At 39.5% G+C, this 15,548-nt stretch overlaps 1 protein-coding gene across 4 annotated transcripts in view; it reads left to right on the forward strand.

The window, feature by feature from the left end:
• LOC117317676 (low-density lipoprotein receptor-related protein 4-like) overlaps positions 1 to 15,548 on the forward strand; it is a 78,160-nt gene that overhangs the window by 19,441 nt on the left and 43,171 nt on the right. For all 4 annotated transcript variants that reach the window (XR_004530229.1, XM_033872551.1, XM_033872562.1 and 1 more), the window contains exons 2-3: positions 8,742 to 9,234; positions 9,688 to 9,943. Coding sequence is in view for 3 of the 4 variants with exons in the window: in XM_033872551.1 (XP_033728442.1) it covers positions 8,742 to 9,234; positions 9,688 to 9,943 (749 nt within the window). In the remaining variant the exon portion in view is untranslated. The remainder of the gene's footprint in view (positions 1 to 8,741; positions 9,235 to 9,687; positions 9,944 to 15,548) is intronic.

Genomic DNA, 15,548 nt, shown 5'->3' on the forward strand with positions numbered 1-15,548 from the left:
TCTCCATGCAAACATTCTTCATTACAGTGTTCCATCTAGGGTGCATTTGTCTGTCTTGTCTGTCAGCCTGCCTGTCTTGTCTGTCTGTCCGTCCGTCCGTCTGTCTGGGAAACTAGGCTAAAATGTAGTTGACTGTCAGTGGAATAGTGTCAATTAATATTTCCGGGGGATCCAATAGGAATAGCCGGAAGTCCAGAAGAAATGTCTAGGAACATCCGTTGTGTAATTTCCAACGTGTTCGGGGTCATTGGGGTCATGTGTTTGACTAATGTTCACGTGTAGAAACGAAAGTTTACATCAGTAGGACACGGCCTTGACACAGAAAGGTCAACTTCGTGATGTCTCCACAATATCACAATAGATGTACCCTTGAGTTTCATTGGGGTCCGTCCAAGTGGAACGCCTTGCCTGTCATTGAGGTTCTTTTTAAACTCATAACTGGTTATGACTTGTCTAATTATAACCGTGTATATATGTACATACAAGGTAGGCCACGCACGGGACACTTATACAGCAACACTGACATACATATTCTACATCTATCCACCCAGACATGGCGCTTATGTGTGTCTGCGCATGCGCTCTGTGACTTAAGATTGTTTACTGTTCTTTGAAATATAAAGTTGACAGAGCCGTGATATATATATTTACGTCTCTGAACATTCACTTTTGTATGCGATAGTTGGTGTTGTTGATATAGGTCTCTGATGAAGGCTGACAACATTACCGTCAATACCAAGTACACGCGTACCCGTGGTATTACGTATACCGTGATTATCATAATGCAACCCGTTACTTGTTTCATGATGTTCAACTAGAATAAATAGTATCGCCTATACAATGTAGCCGTGGACTGTTCATGGATGGAAGCTCTATGGTGGAAGTAATTCGTGTATTAGTAAATATATACAATCACTTGTTAATACGTCCGTTCCGGTCGACCTGCTCTGGTCGTGACCGGATAACAAGCCTACCAAAGATGAGTACATCGTAGATTTTACGCTGTCCAGCAAGGCAGTTAAGTGCCTTCAGAACATGGTCTGATTCCTCGCGCTGATGGACAATAATAGTTGATTTTCTTACAGTTCAATAAAGGAAAGATAGTTGTTATCTTTTGATATATTATCATCTGGTCAATATCATTCTGTTATGTTAACACAATAATATGTTATATCACGCGTCGTGAGTAATAATTAATTAATAATTAATTGATTGTGTATCCCACTTAAAATTGACAAATTGATACCATTATATCCTTACGCAGAAAAAAAAAAAAATATGACAAATCTTATTTCTATACATATTTTTATATTATGGATTCAACAAACCATATTGCAGGCTATGGACAGTTCCTCCTGTATGACGTTGCATGCAGGGCTATTTGTGATATTCGTTTCATTCCAGGCTCCTATTGATAAACTATTCCCTCTATCATATATATTCTATATACTCGCTGGTCCCGGTTTATCAACATTCCCTAGCTTCAGGAAATTAAGTGAAAATTGTCCACATAAAAGTATTATTGGATTTAAGGGAAAATTTAGTTTACGTAACTCAAATCCTGTGTTGTTTTCCTATGGAAGGTATCAACTGGGGCGTGACCGACTAGGTATGTCTATTGTGTTTATGTAGACCAGAGACATCTACTGGTGATTCTGTATGAACGTAAAGACATGTGACCTTCCAGGGTGTATATCTATATTACACAATAAAAATATATTGACGTCATTTTAAAGGGTTACATGTATTCCTTTTATCTTGAAATACGATTCGTACAAGATGTATACCGAATCCGGGCGGTGCCCATGTCCCTATCACTACATTGTAGATGTCTGTGCGATGCACAGTGTAACATGACAAAGTAGTGACAATTTTATAGATACATCTTGACGTTGTCTTTCTAAGTTACTAGTGTTCGTCTATTTCAGATATAACATTCTGACAAGAAAGAATACGATTGTTGTTTACATGTAATTTAAGTTTACGTTTGTAAATTAACCAAGTGATGTTGATTTCAATGACCGGATCTGAACTTTGAAATATTATTTTGATGAACAGACTAGCGATCCGGAGAGTGTTAGCGCACTGCTGAAGTTATTAAAACTACTCGCTGTTTACAGGTGAATGATTGCGATCTGATATGTTTAGTTGTGTAAATGCACGTCAGACCGGATCTTTCGCTGACAACGATTTATCTCTACTGCGTAGTAACAAATATCAAAACACAACATCAACATCCTTTACTTAGTAGAGTGGATTTCGATATTTAAGGATTAACATGAATTATTTTTTTCTGTTATACAGTCATAACAGAAAAAACTGGAGTGTACTCTAAATAAACCGCGAAGCGGTTTATGAAGAGAGTACACTCCAGTTTTTTTTTGTTATGACTGTATAACAGAAAAAATAATTCATGTTAATTCTTATAATTTAATTTCGTCTTATACACACCAAGATATTTCACTTTCTTTGGCGACCTCTTTTCTGTGATAAATTATTACGCAACGTCATCAGCCAATCAAAAATGACGTTACATTTCGCAACGTCAAACATTTTGTTATGGAGGTATAACAAAATTATTTCAGCCAATGAAAATGCGTGTTTCATACAAAATTAAATTATATTCATATAATTTCACCCTGTTTGTAACCAGCTTTTTCATTGGCTTAGAAATTTATGTTATCAGTCCATAACGTAAAAAAAATCACGTCGCCGGTTATAACGTCGCTTTTGATTGGCGGATAGTCCATCTATCAACAAAGTGAATTCCTGCAGGGTATAGATTGAATTATAAGGATTAATGTGAATATATTTATTACTTCGCGGTTTATTTAGAGTATAATCCAGTTTTTTGTTTTTTTGTTTTTGTTTTTGTTGTAACGTCATAACATTGAAAATGTATTCAAGTTGATTCTTAAACAGTTATTCAGGAGAACATCACAATCACCAAAATGTCACATAATCAGTCACTATTACCTTGTTATTTAACGATATATTATTAACCATCTAGTGATTTATCCGGAATCGGTCATTTTTGTATGTTCGTGCAATCTATTACTTGTGTCGATCATCGGTAGTTGTTTTTATATGTTTAGTTTTTAGAGAAGGAAGTTGAAATGATGCACGTGATCAACGTCTGTCTCGACTGGATTACACCACAAAGCTATTCCCTAATGTTGCGCCACAATTTCCACGATCTCTACGATTCCAAAAAAACAGTGAAGCTCCACAATGTTTTGCATTCGTTGTTCTTTTTCTACGTTTTCCTACGCTCTCAGTACGTTTTGTTACGATCTGCTACGTTTTGTTACGATCTGCTACGTTTTGTTACGAAGTCAACACGACTAAGGTCAATAACTGCCACAATTTCCACCACGTTCCCTCATTTTGTCTCACGATCACCACGATATGCTTTCACGTTCGGTCACGTTCTGTTACGTTCTACATAAGGTCTCCTATGATTTATGTCCACCACGGGACAGGATAGCACAGAGAGAGAAAATAAGAAGGCCAAGATCTTGTTGGGTGAGACCAAGGTTGAATGTAGACAGAAGGCACCAGTTGGGACATTATTAACAGCTTCTCGATACCTAACTCAGGTGTGAAGATGTTAGCTCCTATGTGAACTATACTGAAACTTGAAGTAATCGTGTTTCCAAATTCACCAAGATCCCCTACGATAGCGCATCAAGTTCTGTTACACTCTGTAAAGCTCTACTACGCTCTAATACGATTCCCACGTTCTATCACGTTGTCCCACGATTTGGCGTCTAATCGGGATAATCGTGGCAAACTTTTTTGACAGTCAAACATTTTGCCACGATCCTCACGATCACTACGTTTCGACCCCACAACGCATCACGACCCACCACGACCCTCCACGCTCATCACGATTCTCTCAAATCTTGGAGATCGTGGACATCGGGACTTAGTGTAAACGCAGCATACGCTAATTCTAAACAACTTCATATTGCGATTTCTAGTAATTTCTCCTGGACACGACTAATCGTGGACGTTTGTTGCGATTTTACTTTGCAAAGGCAAGCTGCAGCAAACAGTTGTAACATATCGCAGATGGATGTGTCATCATGCCTAAAATAAGAGCATCCACTATTTTGTGTCGACATCGAAAAGTCGAGAAAGTGCTATCAGTCGGAGCATATTGCGATCGGTGGTACCATCACATATCCGTCGTACGATCAAATGTAATGTGGCGACCAGTTGAAAGGTTGGACTCTTTCAAAACAAATTGAGAGTTATACTGCATAATACAGCTGTTTAGTCCTTGTAGGACTCGATAGTGATGTTAGTGATATCATACAGCTGTTTAGTCCTTGTAGGACTCGACAGTGATGTTAGGGACATCATACAGCTGTTTAGTCCTTCTAGGACTCGATAGTGATGTAAGGGACATCATACAGCTGTTTAGTCCTTCTAGGACTCGTCAGTGACGTTAGGAACATCATACAGCTGTTTCGTCCTTCTAGTACTCGTCAGTAATGTTAGGGACATCATACAGCTGTTTCGTCCTTCTAGGACTCGTCAGTAATGTTAGGGACATCATATAGCTGTTTCGTCCTTCTAGTACTCGTCAGTAATGTTAGGGACATCATACAGCTGTTTCTTCCTTCTTGGACTCGTCAGTAATGTTAGGAATAAAATACAGCTGTTTCTTCCTTCTAGGACTCGTCAGTGCTGTTATAGACATCATAGAGGGTTTTTTTTCCTTTTAGGACTTGTCAGTAATGTTAAGAACAAATTACAGCTGTTTCGTCCTTCAAGTACTCGTCAGTAATGTAAGGGACATCAAACAGCTGTTTCTTCCTTCTAGGACTCGTCAGTGATGCGAATGACCCAAAAGTGTTGATGATAGGAAGCGACCAAAACCAAACTAGAAATATATCAAATTAGATGCCAAAATCTGGATGTGGGGAGGTGTAAAGTGGCTATAATTCAATGAATATAATTGTCTGATAAAACACTGCAGTCGTACGTTACATTCATTCACAATTCTACTGGTAGAGAATATTGGTTACCTACCTCAGCTTAACTCGTTCCACATATGTAATGATAAACGTAATGTAAACCACAGATCCGGTTCAAAGTCAAATGCCAAGAAATGTCAAGCCCCACCCCAGAAAGCAGCAATGTTATTATTTATTAATTTTTGTTTTGTTTTTTGTTTTTTGTTTTGTTCAAGTGATTATATTTTGGCGGGTGATATGATTACCTAAATTGTCACATGAATTTCAGCCCAATCAATGTTATGTAAAGATATATATATAGCATATGTATCAATAACATTGCTTGGTCTTCAACACGAATTAAAGAAACTCTTAAAGAAATAAAAACATTACAAGCCATGTTAGAAGACAACCTTCAGTAGACACTATCTAACACGGCAAGACAGTCTCACAACCTTCAGTAGACACTATCTAACACGGCAAGACAGTCTCACAACCTTCAGTAGACACTATCTAACACGGCAAGACAGTCTCACAACCTTCAGTAGACACTATCTAACACGGCAAGACAGTCTCACAACCTTCAGTAGACACTATCTAACACGGCAAGGCAGTCTCACAACCTTCAGTAGACACTATCTAACACGGCAAGGCAGTCTCACAACCTTCAGTAGACACTATCTAACACGGCAAGACAGTCTCACAACCTTCAGTAGACACTATCTAACACGGCAAGACTGTCTCACAGCCTTCAGTAGACACTATCTAACACGGCAAGACAGTCTCACAACCTTCAGTAGACACTATCTAACACGGCAAGACAGTCTCACAACCTTCAGTAGACACTATCTAACACGGCAAGGCAGTCTCACAACCTTCAGTAGACACTATCTAACACGGCAAGACAGTCTCACAACCTTCAGTAGATACTATCTAACACGGCAAGACAGTCTCACAACCTTCAGTAGACACTATCTAACACGGCAAGACAGTCTCACAACCTTCAGTAGACACTATCTAACACGGCTAGACAGTCTCACAACCTTCAGTAGACACTATCTAACACGGCAAGGCAATCTCACAACCTTCAGTAGACACTATCTAACACGGCAAGACAGTCTCACAACCTTCAGTAGACACTATCTAACACGGCAAGGCAGTCTCACAACCTTCAGTAGACACTATCTAACACGGCAAGGCAGTCTCACAACCTTCAGTAGACACTATCTAACACGGCAAGACAGTCTCACAACCTTCAGTAGACACTATCTAACACGGCAAGGCAGTCTCACAACCTTCAGTAGACACTATCTAACACGGCAAGGCAATCTCACAACCTTCAGTAGACACTATCTAACACGGCAAGGCTGTCTCACAACCTTCAGTAGACACTATCTAACACGGCAAGACAGTCTCACAACCTTCAGTAGACACTATCTAACACGGCAAGACAGTCTCACAACCTTCAGTAGACACTATCTAACACGGCAAGGCAAGTCTCACAACCTTCAGTAGACACTATCTAACACGGCAAGGCAGTCTTACAAACTACCTGTAATAGTAACAACTCGGCCAACCTTCTCATAACAAGCTTTAATAGACGATTTTAATGAAGCAATTGTTCGTCACAAGTTACGATATATAGCTGAAAGGCTCCTTACGGACATAACTATATAAATCGATAACAAATTATGCAGATATCCTGGCACTGCTTTACATACTGTCGCTTTAATGAATATATACACATGCGATTTAAATTCAAAGTGATAATGTCATGGAAACCACGTAATGGATATATCATACAGCCGAGATTTACCTTTAGGGACACTTTTAAATATTCTGACTTAATGGTAATTCCATCCGGGACATCCTTCACCAGCACACGGAAAAATGAAGGGAAAGTACTCATCGCCCTATAAGGGACAGTACTCATAGCCCTATAAGGGGCAGTCCTCATCGCCCTATAAGGGACAGTCCTCATCGCCCTATAAGGGAAAGTACTCATCGCCCTATAAGGGGCAGTACTCATCGCCGTATAAGGGACAGTACTCATCGCCCTATAAGAGACAGTACTCATCGCCCTATAAGGGGCAGTACTCATCGCCCTATAACAGATAATACTCATCGCCCTATAAGGGACAGTACTCATCGCCCTATAAGAGACAGTACACATCGCCCTATAAGGGACAGTATTCATCTCCCTCTGAGGGACAGTACTCATCGCCCTATAAGGGGCAGTACTCATCGCCCTATAAGGGGCAGTACTCATCGCCCTATAACAGATAATACTCATCGCCCTATAAGGGACAGTACTCATCGCCCTATAAGAGACAGTACACATCGCCCTATAAGGGACAGTACTCATCTCCCTCTGAGGGACAGTACTCATCGCCCTATAAGGGACAGTACTCATCGCCCTATAAGAGACAGTACACATCGCCCTATAAGGGACAGTATTCATCTCCCTCTGAGGGACAGTACTCATCGCCCTATAAGGGGCAGTACTCATCGCCCTATAAGGGGCAGTACTCATCTCCCTCTGAGGGACAGTACTCATCGCCCTATAAGGGAAAGTACTCATCGCCCTATAAGGGACAGTACTCATCGCACTATAACAGATAATACTCATCGCCCTATAAGGGACAGTACTCATCGCCCTATAAGAGACAGTACACATCGCCCTATAAGGGACAGTACTCATCTCCCTCTGAGGGACAGTACTCATCGCCCTATAAGGGGCAGTACTCATCGCCCTATAAGAGATAGTACACATCGCCCTATAAGGGACAGTACTCATCTCCCTCTGAGGGACAGTACTCATCGCCCTATAAGGGACAGTCCTCGTCGCCCTATAAGGGACAGTCCTCATCGCCCTATAAGGGACAGTCCTCATCGCCCTATAAGGGACAGTACTCATCTCCCTCTGAGGGACAGTACTCATCGCCCTATAAGGGACAGTCCTCATCGCCCTATAAGGGACAGTCCTCATCGCCCTATAAGGGACAGTCCTCATCGCCCTATAAGGGACAGTACTCATAGCCCTATAAGGGACAGTACTCATCGCCCTATAAGGGACAGTACTCATCGCCCTATAAGGGGCAGTACTAATTACCCTTTATCGGCCAGTTCTTATAATCATCTAAGGACCAATACTCGTCACCCTCTAAGGACCAGTACTCGCCACCCCTCTGACTCCTTTTAATATGATCCATAGTTTCCTTATCACACTTGTAGCTAAGGGATTAATGGTTAGTTGGCAAGATCAATAGTCTGTCATATGTAGGTATCAAACACATTGGGGATTCTACATAAGGCTGTTAAATTTGGGATCCATTGAAGTTTACTGATGTTTTAGTTCAAATTCTTCACCCAAAGGCAGGGTTCTCTTATCTAAATAAAGGTATTCTTTCTTACTCGCTCGTCTATATGTTATTCTATTCCGCTGATGTATTTCTGATCTCTGCCTAATAACAAGTGGAACAATATTAAAGATTCTTTGTTTTTTGATGAATATGGTCCTATTCCACACCCTTTCTGAATGTCTTTAAATCCAGGGCTATTTTATACAAACCAATCTGCTGTCCTGTACCTCATAGACATATTGGCTGTATTTCCACGGCTGTGATCTCTTCAGCCGCTCCAAAGAGTTCCTTACAATTGTTTTTGTCATTAATCAGTCCTCGAAGACCCTGATGATATCTGACTTCTTTCGAGTTTTCAATGACCGCAATAAGCTGAAGTATGATATGAAATTAATTAGTTTTATTATTATTTCAGCCTCTACCCCTGCCCCGGTCCTGGACACAAAAGGTATTGCGGTATCGCTGTTTCCGTACCCATACCCTGGTCATGTGGAGCTGTTTGAAGGTGTCGATCCTGATGAGTTGACGGGGTCTACCTCTAGCACCCAACATCCATTTTTACAGGAAAACATTCTGATCACTTCACTGGTGCCTGACCCAGCTGGTAATAGGTTCTTTTACATAGACGTATACACAAATAGTATATATCGCTGGGATAATGTCACCACTACCCTCAATGACAAGACCGTGTCCACCATCAACCAGACCTATAAGCTGTACGAAGGCTTGTCAAGAGCGATATGTAAACTTGACTACGATTACGTATCAGGGAATATTTACTGGAGTGACCCTCTGCTCCACTGGATTGCTGTTCTACCTGTGGATTCGGACAGCACGGACGGTATGAAGTTACTCCTCACCGATGACGTCGATTACGTTGCCGCTATGGCTTTGGACACGAACAGCAAGTACGTAACGACTTTCTCCATCAACTCTACTACTTACAGTGTGGTGCCACGCCTTCTGATATTATCTATTCAATTTGTTTTCCACATTTCAATAAAGTATTTTAAAATGAATTCAGTCCATTTATTAAAGCAATTTCAAAATTAATACGTCAAATTTTCATCGTCATATTTGAAAACTATGAAATATATCGGAATGGGTTCTTATCTAAACATTGTATGAAGAAAATGTCATTTTAACCAATTTTATCATATTCAAGAGTTATTCATTGAGCAACTGTTGCTTATCAAAACAGAATTGCGAGATACTAGAATTGTTTTTAGTTGATATTCAATGCGTGAACGAAAAAAAAAGATAAAAAATGGTTGCCTCTGCTCATGTGTAACATTCCATTGGTCTTTTTGTAGTTATACAATAACATTGTTTAATCACCATGATTATTGCTTTCCGTCTAGACAACTATTCTGGGTTTCGTCGGCCTATGAGGATGGCAAAATGGAAAGAAGTAACTTGTATGGGGAGGAACGACAGGTGATCATTTCCTCAAGTATCGGCTTTGTGGATGACATGACGTTAGATATGACTGACGAGTTGCTCTACTGGGTGGACAGTCATCGCATGACCGTGGAATCGGCAAAATATGATGGCACGGAACGTAGGGTCATCCGGCGGCTGGTTGGAACCGAGTTCACCTCTATTGCTGTGATTGGGGTATGTATGTCGTTGCATTGGTTACTGAACATTGGGGGTAAAACCCTTAATGTTCCGTGTTTAGCTGTGATCCGCTATATGTAGACAAACACGAACTGGCCTTCAAGTTTATGCATCCGTATTCGCCAAGGTCAATGTATGAACGTTGGAGTTGGCAATAATTTGTCACTGTGGATTCAATATTAAAGGTCATCTATATAGGAGAATAATGTTGAATTTCAAACAAGAATATTTCCATTCAGCATCCTTGAAAGCATTCGCGAAAATTGTATTTATTTTTCATAACAACATTAGCCTCATCACAGTGTGTAGTAATGTCGGGGACCGCGTTACCACGAATAGTACTCTACGCTGTCGGAATTTTTCTTCCTTCGGGTTCTTTTAAATAACGCGATTCATGAAATATGTTCAAAAACAAATGTTATTATGACCTCTTAAATGTTGAAAAATAAATTTCATTCCTTAGATAATTATCTACAAATTTGCACAAAAATATGTCATGTAACATACTAAATTGTTTGTTTGGACATATAGTTTGTTAAAATTACTCATCGTTTTCTGTAGATGCTAACAGTGTCTGATATAGTTACTTCGAGGTAAGATGTTCACACAAAGGAGCACTTGTTTGACCAGATTCGACTTTATGTAGGAAAACATGTTCAACCACTAAGTTTGGGATAAAAGATACATATTTCTGAAAAAGGCCCCACCCACCAGTTTAACAATTTGTCTTAAAAAACGTCCTTCTTACTATGATCAGATGTCTTAAAATTATCATATAGGAGCATTTTGATTGATTGAAATACCTCCCTTTATGTCATATTAATGTAATATTATTTATTTTGTTGATTGAAATACCTCCCTTTATGTCATATTTATGTAATATTATTCATTTTATTGATTGAAATACCTCCCTTTATGTCATATTTATATAATATTATTTATTTTATTGATTGAAATACCTCCCTTTATGTCATATTTATGTAATATTATTCACATCCGCCACTTGCATTTCTTGGTAAAAACAAAATAAATGTTTATACGCAAAAAAAAAAAAAAAATCATTGTCATGTCTAGAGGTTTTTGATATTTTCTAATAAGAGCATTTTTGATGTTTGAAATACCTCCTCATATGCCATAATTGTGTGGTATTGTTCACAACCGCCATTTGCATTTCAATGTCAAATATGATTATATAGTCAAATTTGTTTAAACCGATGCTCCTTTTGTATGCTTTAGACGATTATGAGCAAAATAGCATGGCTATTTCGTGCAATATATGCGATACAAATGAACTAATTATGTCCCCCTGAAACATGTATTTTTCGCATGTTTTGTTGAAATTTACAAACAGCTTAACAAATTACATGTCGACAGCAGGCTACGGTTTGCCATGATACATACTAAAAACTGATCAAGTTAATTATATTTAATTGCCTCATAGTAGGAATTTCTAGGCTTGTGAAATATCAGATTTTACTGGATTGGCTGTTGCGATGCCCTTTATGCAAACGGAATTGGTTTTCATAAGACAGGGACTATTGAATTCGGGTTTGAAGCACTGGTGTTTCTTATCCACCAACAATTTCATACAAGTGTCTAAAATCATAGTTTACTTAGATAAAGTTTGAAATGTGATTTTACCATCACACATGGTTAAAATGTTATATAATATATATGATCACTATTCATTACTTAGTAACTGAATAATTCTATGTTGAGAATTAGGGACTCCTCGGTTTCATCCGGCACGCGAGAGGAATTTTCTCATACAATGAATGTTTCCAATTGGAAAAGAATATCTTAACTTCAATCTTCTAAATATCAAATAATGTGATATTAGATATATTGTAAATACCTCCTGGAGACTAGATACATTGTATGTTGTAACTACCTCCTGGAGACTAGATGTGTTGTAACTACCTCCTGGAGACTAGATATATTGTAACTACCTCCTGGAGACTAGATATATGTTGTAACTACCTCCTGGAGACTTGATATATTGTAACTACCTCCCGGAGACTAGATATATTGTAACTACCTCCCGGAGACTAGATATATTGTAACTACCTCCTGGAGACTAGATATATTGTAACTACTTCCTGGAGACTAGATGTGTTGTAACTACCTCCTGGAGACTAGATGTGTTGTAACTACCTCCTGGAGACTAGATATGTTGTAACTACTTCCTGGAGACTAGATATGATGTAACTACTTCCTGGAGACTAGATATGATGTAACTACCTCCTGGAGACTAGATATGTTGTAACTCCCTCCTGGAGACTAGATATGTTGTAACTACCTCCTGGAGACTAGGTCTGTTGTAACTACCTCCTGGAGACTAGATATGTTGTAACTATCTCCTGGAGACTAGATATGTTGTAACTACCTCCTGCCGACTAGGTATGTTGTAACTACCTCCTGGAGACTAGATATGATGTAACTACCTCCTGGAGACTAGATATGATGTAACTACCTCCTGGAGACTAGATATGTTGTAACTACCTCCTGGAGACTAGATATATTGTAACTACCTCCTGGAGACTAGATATATTGTAACTACCTCCTGGAGACTAGATATATTGTAACTACCTCCTGGAGACTAGATATATTGTAACTACCTCCTGGCGACTAGATATGTTGTGACTACCTCCTGGCGACTAGATATGTTGTAACTACCTCCTGGAGACTAGATATATTGTAACTACCTCCTGGAGACTAGGTATGTTGTAACTACCTCCTGGAGACTAGGTCTGTTGTAACTACCTCCTGGAGACTAGATATGATGTAACTACCTCCTGGAGACTAGACATATTGTAACTACCTCCTGGAGACTAGATATGTTGTAACTACCTCCTGGAGACTAGATGATATAAATATCTCCTGGAGACTAGGTATGTTGTAACTACCTCCAGGAGATTAGATATGTTGTAACTACCTCCTGGAGACTAGATATGTTGTAACTACCTCCTGGAGACTAGATATGTTGTAACTACCTCCTGGAGACTAGATATGTTGTAACTACCTCCTGGAGACTAGGTATGTTGTAACTACCTCCAGGAGATTAGATATGTTGTAACTACCTCCTGGAGACTAGATATGTTGTAACTACCTCCTGGAGACTAGATGTGTTGTAACTACCTCCTGGAGACTAGATATGTTGTAACTACCTCCTGGAGACTAGATATGTTGTAACTATCTCCTGGAGACTAGATATGTTGTAACTACCTCCCGGAGACTAGATATGTTGTAACTACCTCCTGGAGACTAGATATGTTGTAACTACCTCATGGAAACTAGGTTTGTTTGTAACTACCTCCTGGAGACTAGATGTGTTGTAACTACCTCCTGGAGACTAGATATGTTGTAACTACCTCCTGGAGACTAGATGTGTTGTAACTACCTCCTGGAGACTAGATATGTTGTAACTACCTCCTGGAGACTAGATATGTTGTAACTACTTCCTGGCGACTAGATATATTGTTACTTCCTCCTGGAGACTAGATGTGTTGTAACTACTTCCTGGAGACTAGATATGTTGTTACTACCTCCTGGAGACTAGATATGTTGTAACTACCTCCTGGAGACTAGATATGTTGTAACTACCTCCTGGAGACTAGATATATTGTGACTACCTCCTGGAGACTAGATGTGTTGTAACTACCTCCTGGAGACTAGATATATTGTAACTACCTCCTGAAGACTAGATCTGTTGTAACTACCTCCTGGAGACTAGATGTGTTGTAACTACCTCCTGGAGACTAGATATATTGTAACTACCTCCTGGAGACTAGATATGTTGTAACTACCTCCTGGAGACTAGATATATTGTAACTACCTCCTGGAGACTAGATATGTTGTAACTACCTCCTGGAGACTAGATATGTTGTAACTACCTCCTGGAGACTAGATATATTGTAACTACCTCCTGGAGACTAGATATGTTGTAACTACCTCATGGAAACTAGGTTTGTTTGTAACTACCTCCTGGAGACTAGATGTGTTGTAACTACCTCCTGGAGACTAGATATGTTGTAACTACCTCCTGGAGACTAGATATGTTGTAACTACTTCCTGGCGACTAGATATATTGTTACTTCCTCCTGGAGACTAGATGTGTTGTAACTACTTCCTGGAGACTAGATATGTTGTTACTACCTCCTGGAGACTAGATATGTTGTAACTACCTCCTGGAGACTAGATATGTTGTAACTACCTCCTGGAGACTAGATATATTGTGACTACCTCCTGGAGACTAGATGTGTTGTAACTACCTCCTGGAGACTAGATATATTGTAACTACCTCCTGAAGACTAGATCTGTTGTAACTACCTCCTGGAGACTAGATGTGTTGTAACTACCTCCTGGAGACTAGATATATTGTAACTACCTCCTGGAGACTAGATATGTTGTAACTACCTCCTGGAGACTAGATATATTGTAACTACCTCCTGGAGACTAGATATGTTGTAACTACCTCCTGGAGACTAGATATGTTGTAACTATCTCCTGGAGACTAGATATATTGTAACTACCTCCTGGAGACTAGATATGTTGTAACTACCTCCTGGAGACTAGATATATTGTAACTACCTCCTGGAGACTAGATATGTTGTAACTACCTCCTGGAGACTAGATATATTGTAACTACCTCCTGGAGACTAGATATGTTGTAACTACCTCCTGGAGACTAGATATGTTGTAACTACCTCCTGGAGACTAGATATATTGTAACTACCTCCTGGAGACTAGATATATTGTAACTACCTCCTGGAGACTAGATATATTGTAACTACCTCCTGGAGACTAGATATATTGTAACTACCTCCTGGAGACTAGATATATTGTAACTACCTCCTGGAGACTAGATATGTTGTAACTACCTCCTGGAGACTAGATATATGTTGTAACTACCTCCTGGAGACTAGGTCTGTTGTAACTACCTCCTGGAGACTAGATATGTTGTAACTACCTCCTGGAGACTAGATATATTGTAACTACCTCCTGGAGACTAGATGTGTTGTAACTACCTCCTGGAGACTAGATATGTTGTAACTACCTCCTGGAGACTAGATATGTTGTAACTACCTCCTGGAGACTAGATATGTTGTAACTACCTCCTGGAGACTAGATGTGTTGTAACTACCTCCTGGAGACTAGATATGTTGTAACTACCTCCTGGTGACTAGATATGATGTAACTACCTCCTGGAGACTAGATATGTTGTAACTATCTCCTGGAGACTAGATATATTGTAACTACCTCCTGGAGACTAGATATATTGTAACTACCTCCTGGAGACTAGATATGTTGTAACTACCTCCTGGAGACTAGATATATGTTGTAACTACCTCCTGGAGACTAGATATGTTGTAACTTCCTCCTGGAGACTAGATATATTGTAACTACCTCCTGGAGACTAGATATATTGTAACTACCTCCTGGAGACTAGATATGTTGTAACTACCTCCTGGAGACTAGATATATGTTGTAACTACCTCCTGGAGACTAGATATGTTGTAACTACCTCCTGGAGACTAGATATATTGTAACTACCTCCTGGAGACTAGATATATTGTAACTACCTCCTGGAGACTAGATATGT

Source organism: Pecten maximus, chromosome 2 (assembly GCF_902652985.1).
Source record: "Pecten maximus chromosome 2, xPecMax1.1, whole genome shotgun sequence".
Classification (NCBI taxonomy): domain Eukaryota; kingdom Metazoa; phylum Mollusca; class Bivalvia; order Pectinida; family Pectinidae; genus Pecten; species Pecten maximus.